Source organism: Hyla sarda, chromosome 8 (assembly GCF_029499605.1).
Source record: "Hyla sarda isolate aHylSar1 chromosome 8, aHylSar1.hap1, whole genome shotgun sequence".
NCBI classification, from domain to species: domain Eukaryota; kingdom Metazoa; phylum Chordata; class Amphibia; order Anura; family Hylidae; genus Hyla; species Hyla sarda.
In genome coordinates, this window is record NC_079196.1 from 192811559 (window position 1) to 192833603 (window position 22045).

General features: G+C 43.3%; 1 protein-coding gene across 2 annotated transcripts in view; it reads right to left on the bottom strand.

Moving 5' to 3' along the window:
- BAIAP3 (BAI1 associated protein 3) overlaps window positions 1–22045 on the bottom strand; it is a 353458-nt gene that overhangs the window by 261076 nt on the left and 70337 nt on the right. Inside the window, exons 1-2 of one of the 2 annotated variants that reach the window (XM_056536554.1) lie at window positions 18194–18258; window positions 2916–3056 (exon numbers count right to left, since the gene is read on the bottom strand). In XM_056536554.1, the coding sequence (XP_056392529.1) occupies window positions 2916–3056; window positions 18194–18243 (191 nt within the window). In that variant the 5' untranslated portion in view covers window positions 18244–18258. Of the gene's footprint in view, window positions 1–2915; window positions 3057–18193; window positions 18259–22045 lie in introns of those variants that run through there. The other variant, XM_056536555.1, reaches the window with a different exon arrangement.

Here is a 22045-nt window from a genome sequence, read left to right on the forward strand (position 1 = left end):
AGACTTGGCACTTCTCCCACTTTTGATTGTGTTTATTCTTTGAAAAGTTCCTAAGATTACAAGTACATACATACAGCACTTACAAGGCGTTACAAGTTCTTACTGAACTCTTTCTCAAGTCTTCGCATGCACAGAATAGAGAAAGAGTTCGGTCCGAACATGAGACATAAGTGAAATCCCCACACACTCCCGATAGTCTAAAGGCTTCTTATCACCAATATCAGCAGCAGTTCAGTGCTTAGTGTAAGCCTTTCCTTGTTGTGCTGCGTCTGTTTCCTTTCTTTCTGCTTATGTAGAACCTTGCAAACACAGTGCATCGATAGACCCCTTCCCCCACATGCTATGTATAATAATGTAAATCACCCCCCAGTCTGCTTAGTACAGTGCACCTTTATCAGAACTATAAGTACTACTTGCAAACAGCCCAGCTCTGGTCCTTCTCCTAAAGTGAAGAGAAGGAGAAACAGCTGTGCTCTATGGTGGGGACTCTCAAGGATTCAATAACATCAATAAGAGGACTTAAAGGGGTACTCCGCTGCCCCAGCATTCAGAACATTTTGTTCCAAATGCTTGGAGCGGACAACGGGGGTTGTGACGTCACGACCACATCCCCTGGTGACATCCCGCCACGTCCCCTCCATGCAAGTCTATGGGAGGGGGAGGAGCAGCCGCCTCGCCCCCTCCCATAGACTTGCATTGAGGCGATGTGGCGTGACATCACAAGGGGCGTGGCCGTGATGTCACAGCCCCCACCGCATCACCCAGCCTTCTAAACAAACTCTGGGTTCTGCACACAGCCTGTGGGTCCCCCAGCTGCGGGACCCCCACCATCAGACATCTTATCTCCTATCCTTTGGATAGGGGATAAGATGTCTAGGGGTGGAGTACCCCTTTAAATCACTGTTCACCACTCTGAAGGGTTAATCTAAAAAAAACATGACAATTTTCGAAATTCTTTTGAAAGTCCAGGTACCCTTTAAGCAATACAAAAAATTTGGTTGCAGATGTAATAAAGGCTAAAAGGAATTTGCAACAACTCATGCGCTCAATTAAATATTTACTGGTGTATAATATCTAGTTATACTGCAGTGTCCATTATGTGTTTGCCTTCTCGTAAAGAATTCTCCTGTAATAAGCTTCAGGTCTTATTGGCCTAGGACAAGACATACATTTTCTTAGATTTTCTAAGACACTATTCCATGGCAGTTTCTAGCTGCATTTATATCTAAGAATCTCTAGGATCCTTCATCTGAACTGGACACATCCCTGAGGATCACAGCTACGAGCGGCTCTGACATAAACACACAGTGTGATCACTCGGAGTTGACATACATATTTTATGACATCAAAGACTGCCCATCAACTGTGGCTTTCCTTCCAGACCCATTACCGAAACCTCATACTCTTTCCTCATTTAGACCAGTAACAATTGTCTAACAACAAGCACACATAAATTCCGCTCCACTTAAACGGGTGAGTTCACATGCAGCAGATCTGGTGCAGAAATTTTGGGGGTTGATATGGCAGCATGCACATATGAATGTAACAGGGACACAAATGTAACAGGGATGAATGTAACAGGGACACAAATCTTAAAAAGTACCTGTCACCAAATAAACTTTTCTAAACTCTCTCAGGCTATGTTCCCTAACTACTCCTAACACTCCTCCCACCCTTAAAAAAAAAAATTTCAGAGGGTTAAAAAGCTCTGTATCTTACCGTTCTTCTTGCCCACATTGTGCAATCTCACAGCAGGAGAAAGTGGGCGTTTCCCAGCAGGCATGACATCACTGAAGCCTGCTGGGGGACCACTTCCACCCTCACATGGTTGCAGTGCTGTGATGAATAGAAGACCTTAAGCTCTGTGCAGCTTTCAGTGAGGATCTATGCATGTGTCAGTGAGGCTCTGTGCAGCTTTGTTAGGATTCGGCTAGCTGGATGTGGATCCTCTGTGTCAGCGAGGGATTGGCGTGGACCGTGTCGGTGGACCGGTTCTAGGTTGCTACTGGTTTTCACCAGAGCCCGCCGCAAAGAGGGATGGTCTTGCTGCGGCGGTAGCAACCAGGTCGTATCCACCGGCAACGGCTCAACCTCGCTGACTGCTGAGAAGGACTAGGCAGAGGCAAGGTCAGACGTAGCAGAAGGTCGGGGCAGGCGGCAAGGTTCGTAGTCAATAGCAATAGCAGAAGGTCTGGAAACACAGGCATTGGACAACACTAAACGCTTTCTCTGGCACAAGGCAACAAGATCCAGCAAGGAAGGAAAGGGGAAGTGAGGTAATATAGTCAGGGAGCAGGTGGAAGCTAATTAGACTGATTGGGCCAGGCACCAATCACTGGTGCACTGGCCCTTTAAATCTTAGAGAGCTGGCGCGCGCGCGCGCCCTAGAGAGCGGAGAGCGCGCGCCAGAACATGACAGCCGGGGACCGGGACGGGTAAGTGGCTTGGGATGCGATTCGCGAGCGGGCGCGTCCCGCTATGCGAATCGCATCCCCATCGTGAATGTCAGTGCAGCGCTCCCGGTCAGCGGGTCTGACCGGGGCGCTGCAGAAAGGAGAACGCCGCGAGCGCTCCGGGGAGGAGCAGGGACCCGGAGCGCTCGGCGTAACAAGCTTTCAGTGAGGCTCTGTGCAGCTGTCAATCAAGCATAGTGCAGAGAAACACTTCCTGAGTTCGGCCTCCTGCCAGGCCGGGAGGAGACCAAACTCACTGTATTAATTGTGGTAGAGAACAGACACCTAGTGGCTGTTTTTTCTATTACATTTTAAACATATTGATGTTAATAATTTTAAAAGCAAGTGAATGGGAAAGTATCTGCTAATTACACAAGGAACACTATATTTAACGTTTTATTTGGGGACAGGTACTCTTTAACAAATCTGTAAATTCACCATAAGAGTCATCAGATCTTTTACCTCACACCACTTGTGGCCTTGCTGGTCTCCGATGTTGGCGGGCTGGATTCCGTCTCTGCTCTTCGGCGAAAGGACTGTCTATTTTGCACTTGTCGTAAGACGCTGCTTTTTATCTCCAGCAACGTTGACATCTTTGCTGCCCTGTAAATGAAAGAAAAGAAAATAATTAGTTGAATGTTTAATCTTCATCGTTGATGGGTTCTGCAAACAGTGAAGTCATCATTTAACTACAGATAAGCAGAAAATCGGGTGACAATGCTTGCACTCCATTGATTTATGAAAAAGAAATCTCATTCTTGTTAACATAGGGCAAGCTGTAAATCCTTTCTTGCATGATCCATTAGTTACTGTTGCATTCACAAGGACTGGTCCGCTCTCCCTTTTCAGCAGTATATTTCCCAATAGAGTATGGAACTGTATTATGTCCCTTGCGAGAGTCTCAATATTTATTACAAAAGCCAATAGATTCTCCACAGCAAAAAAGCTAAAATCTCTCCCATTGGCATACCAACTTTTCAGAGCATGAAGTAGCTGGCACTAGATGGCTTCTCATTCTATTGACCAGCAGGCAATACTCCCTTCAAGGGGAATCAGTCAGCTCTACATCATGCTCAGAGTTGCAGACATGGACAGAGAGTTGGTAGGGAGCTAAAACAAATGAAATCTGTCATAGAGGCTGTGCTGAGCTGCAGCATGTACACCTCCACCCTCTCCACCCCTTCCTGCCCTGCAGGATTGATGTACAGGGTTTGGCTTCCAGCACTGAGCCCTGTACAATAATAATGCACTGAGGGGTGGGGGAGGTAGGAGGTGTGCATTCTAAAGCTCAGCCTGGCCACAACAACTCTTGAGTTTAGAAAAAAAAAACATGGGTTTATAACTTTGCAAAATATATCAGCTAAGAGAGAAGTATTATTTGTTGTATTTTCCTATGAGCTCTCCGGCAATATCTGCAGCTTTAAGCATGATATAGAACTGACAGATGCACTTGAAGATTTGTTTACAGTCGGTTCAGATACAGACTCTTAGAGCTTTGTGAGTGTGCAAAGAGCTCTGTAAACACGTTCTGTGCAGCTGTATAGTTATTGCAGCACAGTCTTCTCTGTCTCCCGCCAGCATTGATTTGAATGAAGGAAGGTGAAGCTGAACATAATCAGTGTTCAGCTTCCTGTAAAAGCTGCAACACAGATTACATTACAATACCCTAGACCACCAGGGATGTAGAAATTATCCCCTTTGCTGCTTAGATCACCAAGGACTACCTCCTGAACTGTAGGAATATTACTAGAAATAAGAAAAATCGATTCCAAATGTCCCTAAATATTAATGATTCTGCAAATCTGGTTAAAGATTAATTTTGGACAAGTCTTCTACTAGTCCTACTTAGCTGCACATTTGTAGCCTTGTCTATTTTGCTCCATACTGTGCTGCTGCTACTACTACTACTACTACTACTACTTCTACTTCTATTACTACTAGCTGTTACGCCTAGCGCTCCGGGTCCCCGCTCCTCCCCGGAGCGCTTACGGCGTCTCTCTCTCCGCAGCGCCCCGGTCGGTCCCGCTGACCGGGAGTGCTGCGCTGTCATGGCCGTCGGGGATGCGATTCGCACAGCGGGACGCGCCCGCTCGCGAATCGCATCCCAGGTCACTTACCCGTTCCCGTCCCCTGCTGTCATGTGCTGGCGCGCGCGGCTCCGCTCTCTAGGGCGCGCGCGCGCCAGCTCCCTGAGACTTAAAGGGCCAGTGCACCAATGATTGGTGCCTGGCCCAATTAGCTTAATTGGCTTCCACCTGCTCCCAGACTATATCTGATCTCCTCCCATGCACTCCCTTGCCGGATCTTGTTGCCATTGTGCCTAGTGAAAGCGTTACTGTGTTTATCCATACCGTGTACTTGACCACCTGCTTGCCTTATTGACTACGATTCTTGCTGCCTGCCCCGACCTTCTGCTACGTCCGACCTTGCTTTGTCTACTCCCTTGTACCGCGCCTATCTTCAGCAGTCAGAGAGGTTGAGCCGTTGCTAGTGGATACGACCTGGTCACTACCGCCGCAGCAAGACCATCCCGCTTTGCGGCGGGCTCTGGTGAACACCAGTAGTGACTTAGAACCGGTCCACTAGCACGGTCCACGCCAATCCCTCTCTGGCACAGAGGATCCACCTCCTACCAGCCGGGATCGTGACACTAGCCCTACACAGCAGCATATCTCCTGCCTTGTCTGTTATGTTTAATACTCTACTGCTGCTACTACTACTTCTACTACTACTATTAGCCCTACACAGCTGCACATCTCCTGCCTTGTCCATCATGTTCCATACTGTACTATTACTACTACTACTACTACTACTACCAGCCCTCCACAGCCACACATCTCCTGCCTTGTCCATCATGTTCCATACTGTACTACTACTACTACTACTACTACTACTACTACTACTACCAGCCCTCCACAGCCACACATCTCCTGCCTTGTCCATCATGTTCCATACTGTACTGCTAATACTACTACTACTACCAGCCCTCCACAGCCACACATCTCCTGCCTTGTCCATCATATTCCATACTGTACTTCTACTACTACTACTACCAGCCCTCCACAGCCACACATCTCCTGCCTTGTCCATCATGTTCCATACTGTACTTCTACTACTACTACTACCAGCCCTCCACAACCACACATCTCCTGTCTTGTCCATCATGTTCCATACTGTACTTCTACTACTACTACCAGCCCTCCACAGCTGCTCATCTCCTGTCTTGTCGATCATGTTCCATTCTGTACTGCTAATACTACTACTACTACCAGCCCTCCACAGCCACACATCTCCTGCCTTGTCCATCATATTCCATACTGTACTTCTACTACTACTACTACCAGCCCTCCACATCCACACATCTCCTGCCTTGTCCATCATGTTCCATACTGTACTACTACTACTACTACTACTACTACTACCAGCCCTCCACAGCCACACATCTCCTGCCTTGTCCATCATGTTCCATACTGTACTGCTAATACTACTACTACTACCAGCCCTCCACAGCCACACATCTACTGCCTTGTCCATCATATTCCATACTTTACTTCTACTACTACTACTACCAGCCCTCCACAGCCACACATCTCCTGCCTTGTCCATCATGTTCCATACTGTACTTCTACTACTACTACTACCAGCCCTCCACAACCACACATCTCCTGTCTTGTCCATCATGTTCCATACTGTACTTCTACTACTACTACCAGCCCTCCACAGTTGCTCATCTCCTGTCTTGTCGATCATGTTCCATTCTGTACTGCTAATACTACTACTACTACCAGCCCTCCACAGCCACACATCTCCTGCCTTGTCCATCATATTCCATACTGTACTTCTACTACTACTACTACCAGCCCTCCACATCCACACATCTCCTGCCTTGTCCATCATGTTCCATACTGTACTTCTGCTACTACCAGCCATCCACAGCTGCACATCTCCTGTCTTGTCCATCATGTTCCATACTGTACTTCTACTACTACTACCACTATAACCAGCCCTCCACAACCACACATCTCCTGCCTTGTCCATCATGTTCCATACTGTACTTCTACTACTACTACTACCAGCCCTCCACAACCACACATCTCCTGCCTTGTCCATCATGTTGCATACTTTATTACTGCTGCTGGGAAACCTACCTTAAACAGGTAAAAATATAAAAAAAAGGCCTGAAACCTAGTGCCATTTGGGCACTTTGGAATCCAACCGATATATTTGAATCAAGTTGCATCTGATGGTCGATTCTATTCAATTGGACATACCATAAACCCCTTCTCTGGACTTCCGGAGATGCTTGCAGGAATTCCATTTCCCCTTTAGACCTTCAGTGAATATGAATGTAACCCTTCACCTTCCTAGTCTATGGATAAAGCTGTCATTAACTCTTCACCAACCTAGACCACAATGAAAGCTGACTTTAAAGGAGTTCTTTGACGAAAATCTTTTCTACCTCCATATGCTCAGGCTTCCATAATAAAGAAAACATTTTTTTGATTTGCCTCTCGCCACTCGGCTGGTATCGCTGTCCTGTCCTCCAGTGCGGTCTTCTTCCTGCTTCTCAGATCTGACATGCAACAATGCAGCTCAGCTCAACCAGTGATAGGCTGAATGGCAGTGCGATGTATTGAGCCATGGTCTTCTTCCTGGTGCCCAGGCCCAATATGTCAAATTGTCGCTCAGCCAATCCTGGACACAGCTGCAACAGCAATGAGCTGTTATGCATTGTTGTGTGTGGGGCCTCAGAAGCAAAAAGAGGATCGCAGTGGAGACTGGGACAGCAATACCAGAGGCACGGGGGAGTGGCGGGAGGTACGGAGAAAAACATTACTGACTGTGTAATTTAACAATAGCGCAAGAACATCTTAGTGTTATCCATAAAGACAAGTGCAAAACTAAAACAATGGTGTCACCCATGGCGATGAGCAGCCAGCATTCACTTTAATTAGAGAACAATTAGTTGCCAGGGGCTTCACCTTTGTTTTCATTTGAATAATGTGTCCCATTATAAGTGGATTTTAGATAAGTAGAAGGCCTCCTTCAGATACATAGCAACCATTACATCTGAATCTGCCTCAGACACCATCTACACCACCAGGTCCATCATGACATTATGTGAACAGCAGCACAAGGACGTATTTGTCACCTGAGATATTTTCTATCAAGCCTTGCATAGATCTGCCAGACAATAGCATTCAGACGCCCTTTCTCCGAGATGACAAAAATACTTGATTTCTGTAAATAACCTCATTAGTCAGAAGGCCTTTACGTTCCCCATATAACAGTTAATTTCCTGTTCCTGGGATTTCATCTCATTCATCAGGTTTTCATTAGAAGAGAATTACAAAGGGCAAAATGTTATTGTTAATTGTGAAGCTAAGCAAAAAAAAAAAAAAAAAAAAACACAAAATATAAACATACCCAGATATTTAAAAATTAGTCTGTTTCATTTCTTTAGTGTTTACTGCTCATTTTACGAGTTTTTCTCAAAATCTGTTCTGTGTACAAACTTGGCCATTAAAGGGGTACTCCGCCAACAGACATCCAAAGCATAGGGGATAAGATGTCTGATTGCGGGGGTCCCACCGCTGGATGCCCCCCCCCCCCAGTGATCTTTGTGCAGCACCTGGTATTCTGTGCCGGGCTCCTGCTCTAGTCTCAGAAACGTTGGTTTTCCGGGAATGTACGCGTGATGTCATTCCCCCTCCCATAGACATGAATGGATGGGGCGTGGCGTGACGTCGCAAAGGGAAGCGTTGTGATGTCATGTCTCCAGTCCCGGAAAACCAGCGTATCCAAGATTGGAGCAGAATACCTGGGGCTGCACAGAGATTGTGGGTGAAGTCCCATTGGCGGGACCCCCGCGATCAGACATCTTATCCCCTATCCATTCTCAATCCATAATGGAGACAAATCTGTTAAAGACACCAATATATATTGAATACCAATATTTTTTATCTTTAGTAGGTCTAAACTACTCTGCTGAGTAACTACCTTAGTGACCACCAATAGGTTCTATCCATATTCCTTTTTACGGTGGGTGGGAGTAAACTAACATGGTATCGTGGGAGCTCAGGGAACAGGGTAACCTTCAATTACGGTCGTTTAACTGCTTAGATACCATTGGCAAGTTGTGAATGCAGCATCTAATCAGTTTCAAAAGGAGGGGGCTCTGTCTGTCCCACATCGGCACCCCTGCAACCTGATCATGTGTAGTGGCTAGGTGCCTAGTAAAAGCTCCTCTGTGATGTGTGTGAGGGCAGGAGATGAGGACGGGATATGAGGACTGGATATGAGGACGGGATATGAGGTCGGGATATGAGGTTGGGATATGAGGACGGATATGAGGATGGGATATGAGGTCGGTATATGAGGACGGCATATGAGGACAGTATATGAGGTCGGGATGTGAGATTGGGATATGAGGATGGGATATAAGGATGGGATATGAGGTCGGGATATGAGGACAAGGATAAGGTAGGAAAAACCAGGCAATGCCAGGTACTAATATTATTGTGGTGTCCCGGTACCGGATTGCATCCGTTACCTTGTGGTGAGGTCCCCAAAGTCATATCTCCTCTGTTTATCTTAATGAGCATAAAATACTACAGTGATCCATGGAGAGAGTACCTGTCATCCAATTTTTTGTGATCAATTATTGGAAGTGGCCAAATAATTTTGATCTTTAAGAAGTTATTATAAATAATTGGAAGTTTCCATCCCGGTGAGGAGCTTGTCATCACCTTTGAGCCAAAATGGACAATTATTTCTATCTTCTACCAATGCAGAAATCAATTATTATTCCACATGACAAAGGGATATATCACGGCTGCGCAATGTCCATTAATTAGTTCTAAATACTGCTTATTCCTTCCCGGTATTCTTATTAAAATAGGAAAGTGATTGACCTTTTCTAAAGGTAACGCGGACGCAGAGCCATCATCCCAGATAATCACCGGCTCTTGGCTCATATTCTAATACAGAACATGGGAGCACAGGCTTTCAGATCATATACAATGCATGTAATTTCCACTCAACTCCAAATAAATGCAACCTGATCCTTGTTCGCGGCATGTTAATATCACGGGTCTCTGAGGAGGCTGCCGTATTGCCAGGAATACTTTGAAAAAATGAGAAAAAGACAACATGTTGCCCAGGTGAATTGCACAGGGCAGAGCTGTCAGCCGGCGCTCAGCGGGACCACTTCGGCATTTTAAATCATGCAGACACGATGGCCAACTCTAATACTTCTCACATTTCTTGTTTCTCAGTAATAAGCACAGTTTGAGGTTTCATGCCGCATCATAAAATGAGATTTTTTTTGTATTAACTTTCATTTAAATGTTTCCAGTTTTTGGTTGATGCTTTTGTTTTAGTTACTTTTAGAAGAAATGTAAAAAATTCATTTGCAAAGCATTTTCCTAGATGGATTTACGGAGCACTGTAGCTTACATTTTGTAATATACAGAAACCCTTCAGTGCGGTGTACTAGGAATACTAAGATCGTGACACTGGGGACACCACTCTGTGTGGTATCCCAGAACAGCAGCTCCAGCTGCTATCCATTAGGGCTGTCGGGTGGCTGAGATAATAAAGATTTGCTGGATGTGTAATGTGTAAACCTAGTGCTGGATAGGGTTGCAAATGTGATAATCTGCATTACAAATTTATTTTTTTGCGTTGCACTAAAAGTCAAAGCATACACTGAAGTAACTTGAGTGCAGAAAGTTTATGTTTTTCATATTCCTTACATTTCATTGTACAGCTAAATTGTTAATTTGGTCACATGTTGTCTCCTAGCCAATTAATGTGGGAGCCAGTCCCAAGTCTAACCATCCTCTCCTGGGGAAAGAGGTGGACTTAAACCAGTTCTAGGAGAGTAGTTGCATGTGATTCAGCTAGCTTCAGTCATAGCTAGACCTACATCCATACAGGCCACATATGTACCCTTAAAGGGAATGTATCACCATTTTATTTTTTTAAATCAAGATAAAGCATTTAATTTATGTATTTAGTTTTAGGACAATGTAGTTTTAAGGTGATTTATTAATAAAGTGTGTACTGCCATTACTGTAGCCTCTGTGAGATGTGTCACTTCACAACACCTAGACAGATGCTTTATGGCAGGCATAAGAAAGCTAAGACTAAGAATGTCCTAAAGAAAAGCATGGACTGCTTACTGCACATGTGCATAGCACAGATTAGAGGAAATGAAAGGGGGAGCCAGCACCATTTTCTTGAAGTCCTTGAGGAGCAGTGAGCTATCAAGAGACATCTAGTAGTCTGTTCTTTACCACTCTTCAGACACCAACAAAATTGTGACAGGGGAATTGAAAAAACTACAACTCTCCCCTCTCCTTTTGCACACAGACAGAAGAGGAAGGTAGACAGACAAGGTCAAATTTGCAGCAGTCAGACAAGTTGCTTGCTTTCACCAGATTCCTCATGTTGGCTCCCTCTGCTGGTGGGAGATATATCAAGTTATTATTCAATTTTTCATATTTTGTGACAAGTAATTCTTTTTTTAATATTTCCATAAATATAAAAAAAAATTGAAAAAATTATTTAACCTAAAAAAAAAAAGTCACATTTGGTGACACATTCCCTTTCAGTCTAGTTCCAGTCCACACTACCAGGAGACATTTGTCTACATTGTATTAGCCTCTAAGAGTATTTGCAGGAAAAATGAAGTTGAACAAGTGCTCTTCTGCTACCACTGGACTCTTAGTGGGCCTCAAGCCTAAGCCACTGCATTATTACAAGCCATTACCTGCTTTGCCTTACACCCTGCAATAGGGTATCGTAACACGACTAACCATTAGTAACTAAAGTCTTCTAAGTATTCACCATAGTGAGCAAAGCTGAGTAGACCCCTCTTAGTAGAGTGTTGTTTTTTTTGGACTGTTTTTAAAGCAACACCTAAAGGGCTTCTAGTGTTTCCAAAGACTTGCTAAATTACTCATATTCCTACCAAGAAAGCTACTATGGAATTGTTACCCATTTCTTATACACTGAATCCAAGTCTGTGTAAACTTGTCACCACCTTGTGCTGTAAGGAGACTGTATACTTTATTGGTGTGCACAATGGAACCTCATGCAAGTAACGTTTACCTCTGTTTTCATGATGTTTAGGGTCTAGTAAGGCCCTCAAGCCACCATGATACTGTCAAGGATGGCTTGAGGTGAGGCATTAAAATGTGAGTGACTGCCCCTATATACTGCTGAGTGCTGGCACAAGGAATACACACCAGACAGAATGTTGTTATCATATCTCCTTCTCAGCATACTGCCTAAAGAGCTGCCCAAGGAGTTCTGCTTAATTACACAGAACTACATTGTTTTTACATTTGACAAAAAAGGGAGGTTTAGTTATGACGTCAAAATCATCATGTTACATTTTGATTGGTTAGTTAAGCTTTATCTCTGTATATTTTAGCATATTTAAGCATTTATTTCTTTCTTGGCCAAAGTTCACTTATGCAGCTCTTTTAACTCTGAGACTGGAAAAACTAAGATCTTTGCCCTTCTATACAATCTGTATCTTCCTCAAATGTTTTGTCTTCTAATGTCTCATCTTGGGCCTCCCGGTGTCATTCCAAGGTTTCTTAGTTGCAAGCAAATAGCAAGCTGGATTTATGGGTTAAGGGTAGTTTAACAAATATCTTTCTCCAGCATCAGCAATGCCATATTAGTATTAATATATTGATCAGTCATCAGAAACATAAGGGTCATCCTTATCAATACCATAGACTGCTATAGGAGGAGACCTAAAACTTCTAGTTGGCCCTGCATTCAATTGTAAAGTGCTGCAGTAAATGTTATAAATAAGGATTATTTTAATTACGTCAGTGACATCAGTATTGCTGGTGGTTTAAGGTCTCAGACAACCCCTTTATTTATTGAAATTCAAGACTGGCTGCCTAGAGGTTTCTTTTCTTTATATATTTTTATCTCCTACAAATGTTGACATGTAAGCTTTCGAAATATTCTAGTAAAGTACAAATATTTAAAATTTCAGCGATTCCAGTAATTGACGACGGGTGATTTAAAATTCTTTGTGAACATAAACAACATACTGCAAAAGACTCCGCTGTAAACAGTTTGTTTTAAATGCAGCAGCACAGAATGAAAAACATATTGCAGATGTATCCCTGACAGATAACACATTGCTTTAAAATTACAATTTATATAAATATATAAAGATGTAGAATAATTCTCCAGGATTTAATAATAGCTTCACATATTGCATTACATTCTGGGAGAGAAAATTACCATATCTGTAGGAACGATAACATGCTAAAAGGATTAAGATAATCAGCTTTTTGTAGAGCTAGGGTTTAGAGTGGAGACAGTTCCTATGCAGATCTGTATGTCTCCATGGTAACAGACTACAAACAAACCCTGCGTAGTCAAATACACCTGTAATACCTCTTTCCACCTGTCCTCTACTTCTTGTCCACCTACTGAATGTATGCTATTAAATCAACTGGTGCCAGAAAGTTAAACAGATTTGTAAATCACTTCTATTAAAAAATCTTAATCCTTCCAGTAATTTTTAGGGGCTGTATACTGAAGAGAAATCCAAAAAAGAAATGCATTTCCTCTGATGTCATGACCACAGTGCTCTCTGCTGACCTCTGCTGTCCATTTTAGGAACTGTCCAGAGCAGCATATGTTTGCTATGGGGATTTTCTCCTGCTCTGGACAGTTCCTAAAATGGACAGCAGAGGTCGGCAGAGAGCACTGTGGTTAGTATACAGCCCCTAAAAAATACTGGAAGGATTAAGATTTTTTTAATAGAAGTGATTTACAAATCTGTTTAACTTTCTGGCACCAGTTGATTTAAAAAAAAAAAAAAAAAAAAAAAACATTCCAAGGGAGTACCCCTTTAAGAAGGAGGGGAAAATGGAAGGAGAAAAGGTTGCAGGATTGGAATACGCATGGCTTATTTCTAGTCTGTAGCCACGGAAACACATAGGTCTTCATACAAGCGGTATACACAAAACAATAGGTTATAAACCAAGATTGTTTGCAATGTTGTGTGTACATATCAACTGTTCGCTGCGTCATGTCTTTGCTGTTGGAATGGCTGATGACTATAATATAGTACGGGAAGTAAAGGATATCAGCCAAGAAGTATCAGGACACAGTGACACTGATATCATACCTGATATCAATAACATAAAAAAGATCAAATAAGGCTTTATAGACCAAAAGGATGTATAAGAGTAGGAAAAATGGCTACTTTATTCCAGAAATAGCGCCGCTCTTGTCAATGGGCTTGGTGTGGTACTTCATCTTAGGCTGGATTCACATCACGTTTTCTCCCATACGGGAGCGCATACGGCAGGGGGGAGCTAAAACCTCACGCTCCCGTATGTTTCCGTATGCGCTCCCGTATGTAATTCATTTGAATGAGCCGACCGGAGTGAAATGTTCGGTCTGGTCGGCTCATTTGTGCGCTGTATGCGCTTTTTCCCCAGACCTAAAACTGTGGTCAAGCACGGTTTTAGGTGCAGTTGTAAAAGCGCATACGGCGCAAAAGTGAGCCAACCAGACCGAACGTTTCCCTCCAGTCGGCTCATTGAAATGAATTACATACGGGAGCGCGAGATTTTAGCTCCCCCCTACCGTATGCGCTCTCGTATGGGAGAAAACGTGATGTGAACCACCCCTTAGTCAGTCATTGGGGTCTGTCGGGATTCTGGCTCTGAAATCTACAGATTCTACAGAAAAATACAGAGACTATGGGGGGGGGGGGGAATTTGTACAAGAGTCTACAGCAGTGGTCTCCAACCTGTGGACTTTCAGATGTTGAAAGACTACAACTCCCAGCATGCCCGGACAGCTGTTGGCTGTCCGGGCATGCTGGGAGTTGTAGTTTTGCAACATCTGGAGGTCCGCAAGTTGAAGACCACTGGTCTATAGCATCATAGGACCTTGTGACTGGCAGGCATCATTTATTCAGAAGACGTGCGCCCCACAAAGAAGTGTGCTCAAGTAAGCAAGTACTACTCCAACCAGGGTGTGTGTGTATACCCCTCAGGGAAAGAACATTAGGACTAGAGTCAGTCCATGTGCTAGAGTGAAGCATGGAGAGTTATTGGGACTACATAATTTTTACAGGGGTGTTGCAACAACTATTTGGCATATTGGGGGAGATTTATCAAAATCTGTCCAGAGAAAATGTTGCTGAGTTGCCCATAGCAACCAATCAGATCGCTTCTTTCATTTTGCAGAGGCCTTTTCAAAACTGAAAGCAGCGATCTGATTGGTTGCTATGGGCAACTGAGCAACTTTTCCTCTGGACAGGTTTTGATAAATCTCCTCCCCATTGTGTTGTAAGAGACTATGGGGGAAATTTATCAAAACCTGTGCAGAGGAAAAGTTGACTAGTTTCCCATAGCAACCAATCAGATCGCTTCTTTCATTTGGCAGAGGCCTTGTCAAAAATATAAGAAGAGATCTGATTGGTTACTATGGGCAACTAGTCAACTTTTCCTCTGCACAGGTTTTGATAAATCTCCCCATATGCCCCCATCCTACTGGAAGATTTGTTTGCCAAGTAAAATAGGATTTGCCCAGGGGAAATATCACCATCGGTCATCACTATGCAGTCCTAATCCACTGTGCCAGCCTATGAAGTAAAGCCTCGTGCGCTGTAACGGAAACGACAGTTACTGGGACAGGTTGCAGAACGACTCCTTCCAGCAAATGGGAAACACATTATAGTTCTGAACGTTTGCCCTGCTAATTTGAAATACATGTAACCAGTAACTTCTTTAACCCCTTAACGACGCAGGACGTAAATGTGGTGGTACTTAACGCACCAGGACGTACATTTACGTCCTATACATGACCACGAGCATCGGAGCGATGCTCGGGTCATGCGCGGCAGGTCCCGGATGCTGATAGCAGCCAGGGACCTGCCGGTAATGGCCGACATCCGCGATCACCCAGATGTCCACCATTAACCCCTCAGACGGCATCTGCAGCACTGTAAAATGGATGATCGCCCGCAGCGCTGCCGCGGCGATCCGATCATCCAGAACAGCAGACGGAGGTCCCCTCACTTGCCTCCGCTGCTTTCGACGGGTCTTCTGCTCTGGTCCGAGATCGAGCAGACCAGAGCAGAAGATGACCGATAACACTGATCAGTGCTATACCCAATGCATAGCACTGAACAGTGTTAGCAATCGAATGATTGCTATAAATAGTCCACTGCACCTCGCTGCGGACCCTGGCGTCCTGCTTTTAGGATTTTCTATGCACCCGAATAAAAAGACCTTCCAAGAGACCCCGACTCGTAACTGCCCCCCCCCCCCCCCGCTTTCCTTTCGTTCTCACTATTGCATTGTTATGAAGTCTACATGGGGTTAAGCATAGCGTGGAGGATCACAGGTGTGCGTGTCAAGGGAAGCCGATAGCATACATTTAAGGGAAGAGTGTAACGCCTGAGTATTCATTCAACAGTGCCGATTGCTGTGTCTTTTCTTATTGCTATAAATAGTCCCCTATGGGGACTATTAAAGGGTACCTCTCATCAAAAAAAACTTTTGATATATTATAGATTAATGTATGCAGAATAACTTTACAATTGCATGTTATTAAAAATATGCTTCTTTCTATTTAATTTTCCACTTTGAAGAAATGACCACTAGGGGTCTCCCTACCAGTCCTGGCAGCAAGCATTTCAGACTCATGCTGGAGTCCTAAACACTACGAGCTGCCAGTCTGCTTTGTTCACAAAGGAGAACACTCAGAGCTGCCAGCCTGCTTTGTTCACAGCCTGTTTGGCTGTGAACAAAGCAGGCTGGCAGCTCTGAGTGTTTAGGACTCTAGCATGAGTCAGAAATGCTTGATGACAGGACTGATCGGGAAAAATACAATAGAAAGAAGCATATTTTTCATTAACATGCTATTGGAAAGTTATTCAACATTCATTAATCTAAAATATATCAAAAGTTTATTTGATGAGAGGTACCCTTTAAAGTGTAAAATTTAAAGTAAATAAAAGTTTTAAAAAAAGTTTTAAAAAAAATTGAATAATCCTCTCCCCCAATAAAAATGTAAATGTCCCATTTTCCCCATTTCACCCCCCCCCCCAAAAGTGTAAAAAAAATGTAATAAACATATTTGGTATCGACACGTGCGTAAATATCCAAATTATATTAAAATATAATGTTATTGATCCCTTACGGTGATCGGTGTGAACATAAAAAGAAAAAAAAAGTCAAAAATTTATGCTTTTTTTTTTTATAACATTTTATTCCCCAAAAAATGTATTAAATTTTACAAAATGTGCAGATCACAGCACAAAAAATGAGCCCCATACCGCCGCTTATATGGAAAAATGAAAAAGTTATAGGTCTTCAAAATAGAGGGATTTTAAACGTACTAATTTGGTTAAAAAGTTTGGGATTTTTTTTTAACAATAGGGATTAGTAATAGAAAAGTATGTAATCACGATTATCATTTTAATCGTATTGACCCAAAGAATAAAGAACACGTAATTTTTACCGTAAATTGTACAGCGTGAAAACTGAACTTTCAAAAATTTGCTAAATTGCAGTTTTCTTTTTAATTTCCCCACACAAATAGTATTTTTTTGGTTGCGCCATACATTTTATGGTAAAGTGACTGATGGTCTGAGTCCTTAAGGGGTTAATGTATATTCTGCACAAATTGTATTCCACCATAAACTTAGACTAAACACAATGGAGCAGTTTTACCCGGTGTGTTTCTTTAAATAAACTGTAAAAAAAAAAAAAAAATGCAACTTTCTATGTGTTTAAAATCAAGACATGAGGCCTGTCTTTCAGATAATGTCTCTTTAAAGGGGTACTCCGCCCCTAGACATCTTATCCCTTATCCAAAGGATAGGGAATAAGATGACTGGTCGCGGGGGTCCCATTGCTGGGCACCTCCGCGATCCCGGCTGCGGCAACCCAGACATCCGATGCACGGACCGAACTTCGCTCAGTGCCTGATAACTGGCGATGTGGGGCAGAAGCTCGTGATATCACGCCCATGCCCCCTCAATGCAAGTCTATGGGAGGGGGCCTGACAGTCGTCATGCCCCCTCTCATAGACTTGTATTGAGGGGGCGTGGTCATTACATCACGAGCCTCCGGCACTGAACGAACGCCGGGTGCAGCACGGAGATCGCGGGAATCCCACCGCTGGGATCAGACATCTTAAGATGTCTTGGGGCGGAGTACCCCTTTAAGGTTTTGACTGTCAATCTAAAGCTTCTACTAAGGGATGACACATATTTCCCGAGTGCCTGTCAGCCTGATGGTTTCCTTTTGCTGAATTATATAACTGTGTATGAAATCTATTGCTGGGACCTGGAGTTCACCTGCGCTTTGTCTGTTTTCTTTGAAAATCACTCAATAGTTCCTTCTGCATCGTCGTATTTCTTCCTCTGTAAAGGGAATCTTCAGATAAAAACCAGCACGAAAGGCATGGAAACAACCTTCTGTCATCTCTTACATTTCTTTTGATAAATTGATTCTAAAGTGTTAGTAAGGTCTTAATGGATCTCGATTTTTACTTCTTCAAGTTCTCATTTGACCGGTACTTGAGTGTAAAAATGATCCTTAGTCTATGAACGATGACATTTCTTGATAAAAGCCATAATGTTTAACATGAGGTTCTCACATTTTACATTAAAATAACAAAGAAACAAACAAAAAAACTCTTGGACCTTTGACAATTTTTGCACAATTCACCTTGAAAGATGAGGTTTTCCGGACTCTTCAGCAGATTTGGATGTTGCCATGAGTTTGATTTGAAGCTGATGTGAGGTGCAGAACTGCGTCCTATGCAATTCTGCTTTCACTCCTCCCTCAGCTGTCTGGTGATTGCCGAAGATACAGCGAGGGGAGGGCAGAGCTGGGTAGCTCCCTCCTCGCACCTCCGTCAGCCCCGCTCCCATACACAGCCCCCTCCTCGCACCTCTCTCAGCAGGAGGGACATAGATCTGCACACAGACCCGCTCCTGTCATGGGGACGTAAATCTGCACAGCCCCGCTCCTGTCATAGGGATGTAGATCTACATCCCCATGACAGGGATTGTGCAGATTTACGTCCCCATGACAGGAGCAGGATTGTGCAGATTTACATCCCTTCTGTCATGACAGGAGCGGGGTTGTGCAGATCTACATCCCTTCTGTCATGACAGGAGTGGGGCTGTGCAGATCTACATCCCTTCTGTCATGACAGGAGTGGGACTGTGCAGATCTACATCCCTTCTGTCATGACAGGAGTGGGGCTGTGCAGATCTACATCCCTTCTGTCATGACAGGAGCGGGGTTGTTCAGATCTACATCCCTTCTGTCATGACAGGAGTGGGGCTGTGCAGATCTACATCCCTTCTGTCATGACAGGAGCAGGGTTGTGCAGATCTACGTCCCATCTGTCATGACAGGAGTGGGGCTGTGCAGATCTACGTCCCATCTATCATGACAGAAGCGGGGTTGTGCAGATCTACATCCCATCTGTCATGAGAACAGCGATAGAAACAGACAATACTAAGAAAGAAATTGATAATTGTTTTGCCAACTTAAAGACAGTGACTAATATTGATTGGTATTTAAGGGGAACTCTAGTACTTAATAACTTATACCCTATCCACAAGATAATGGATAAGTGTCTAATCATGTGGAGTAGACCACTGGGGCTCCCTGTGATCTCATGCTCGGCGCCCGGCCCTCCCAATAGGGGCGGCTCTTTACATGGGGAGAGCCAGGGCACTGGTAAGGAGATCAAGGGGTGTCTCCCCAATGCAGCCAATCACTGGCTGTAGATGTGATGTGTCGCTATCAAAGAGGTTAGATAAGTGTCAGCAATGGAGTGGCAGGGGATCGGTAAGATTGGAAAACTGCTTTATAGAGTACCTGTCACCAAACTAAACTTTTCATATATTGTTCCTTATGTAATCATAAGACACTTTGCTATTTACAGTAATCCCTCAAGATACAATATTAATTGGTTCCAGGAGGACCCTTGTATGTTGAAACCATTGTATGTTGAGTACATATCTCTATGGAAAACTGGTAATTGGTTCCGGAACGACCATTGTATGTTGAGTGTGTGTAGGTCCATACGATTACATTTATGCCAACTTATATAGGTTTAATTTTGTTTTACTTCTGTTAAAAAATTGTAATTGTTTGCACGGAAATTAGTACGTTTAAAAAAGTCCTTTTCTGAACCCTATAACTTTTTTATTTTTCCATATGCAGGGATGTGTGAGAGCTTATTTTTGAGCCCTGTTCTGCAGTTTTTAGCGGTACCATTATTGTTTTGATGGGGCTTTTTGATAGCTTTTTATACATTTTTTTAGGGTATACAAAGTGACCAAAAATACACAATTTTAGACTTTGTTTTTTTTATGTATATGCCATTGACCGTGTGGATTAACGTAAAATTTTTATAGTTCGGACATTTGCGCATATGTTTATTTTTATTATGTTTACATATTTTTTATATGCAATTAGGGAAAAGGGGGGGGGGTGATTTAAACTTTTAATATGGAAGGGGTTGATGTGTGTGTGTGTGCTTTTTTTTTTTACTTTTATTAAACTTTTTTTTTTTTTAGACTTTATTAGTCCCTTAGGGGACTTTTAGGACAAATCATTAGATTTCTCATACAGATTAATGGAGTTCCATAAACTCAATTGATCTGTGTGATCTGTGCTCATTTGGTTAAGCCTGGTCGGCTATTAACCCCAGCCCCCAGTTACAGGAATCAGGTGGTGACTGGCCTGTATGGCACGGGCTTGAGTCAGGAGCTGGTTGCTGTCTCCTTAGAAGGCAACGGGTTAAACGGTTATCCGGCAGCTGCTGAAGCAGTCAGCGCTGCCGAATAGCCATTTTAGCAAGGCCCCGACACACAGGAACATGGTATGTTGATGCTGCCTTCAACATACGATGAGCTCTGAGAGGCCATCGTATGTTGAAAGTATCATATGTCGGAGGACCATGTCTTGCTGTTAAAATTCTCAACTTTTATATGTTTTTAATGTGATTGTAAAAACGCCACTAGGTGGCTCTGTTCTGTTCCCTGCACAAGTCAAACAGTTAGTTTGGTCTCCTCCCGGCCTGGCAGGAGACCAAACTCAGGAAGTGTGTGCGGGGCATGGGGAGGCACAACTCTCACATGTTTCAGTGACATCGCACCTGCTGGAGAACGCCCACTTTCTACTGTCGCGAGCTCACACAATGTGAGAAGGGGAAAGGTATGATACACAGCTTTTTAAAGCTCGGAAAGGGCAGGAGGGGTATTAGGAGTAGTTAGGGAATATAATCTGAGTTAGTTTAGAAAATATTGTTTGATGACAGGTACTCTTTAAACAATACACAGCTGGGTATTTCATAACAATACATTTCCATATTTTCACATTTCCTGTGTCAAACAGCAAAATCCCATGATTATGGTTGTACAGAAAAGACTACAGTGATATGAGCATCAGGCCTACTTCTTAAGTGAGTAAAACAGGAGAGCCGTCTGCTGTTAATCCAACCGTAGTGTTCAACAAAAATACAGCAGGTGGTGAAACAGGATTAGGCAACAGACAATCCAAGAGTGGATTACCTATTTGTGCCATGTCCTAATGTCCCTATAGGCACAGAGGGGATTACACAATAAGCAAAGTAAGAATTCTCTTTAATATAAAAACAGCATTGACATAAAAAGCCTTTCTGAGCTAGCCTCCTCTGTGAATACCAAGTAACAAAAATGACAAAAAAAACTAAAACCATACTGTGTAAAAAGCCTAACAATTTCTGGCCAAAAGTGCCCTTTATTGTTAAATGGGCACTGTCTGAATCAAAAACTTTATATATCGGCAAAACCTTAACATTATAAAACAATATAGAAATCATGGCTTATAAAAAAGAGCACAAGGGGTCCCCATACCATCCAGAACATAATCTCATCCAGCTGCAGCATCATCTTTGTCCAGACTGAAGCACAGAGTGCAGGAAGCGAGGGCGGGACTAGCATTCCTCTGTGTTCCCTCCTGTCCTATCAGACTGCAGCATGAATACAGAGAGGAGGGGGATACAAAGCAGCCTACAGTGAGTGGATGAAGAGACAGCACAGCAGACTCAGGGAGGAAGTGAATGCATGGTGAGTGAAGGCCGGCTCAGTGCTTTCGACACGCTCCTTCCTGATCAGTGGATGTCAGAATGAGAGAGCAGAAGAACAGGGGGATTTGTGAGCCAAATACAGAAGCTAGACACATAAAAAAAACATATTAAGAATCTACATGACCAAGTGAGTGACATATATAAGCATCATTTTCTTCTCTGATATGACAGGTACACTTTAAAGTGTACCTGTCAAAAAAAATAAAAATAAATAAAAAACCTTTTGATATATTCTAAAAACATGTTAACAGTTCTAATCAAGAACGTTGCATGCTTCTCTACCTGCTCATTAGTCTATAGGAGGGAGAAAGTTCCATAGACTTGTATTATGAGTCTTCCTCAGTATCGTGACACAAGGCCAGGAGAGAATGCACCATGCGTGCGCTTTTCCATGCCTCCATGACATATCAAAAGTGCTTTCGTAATAA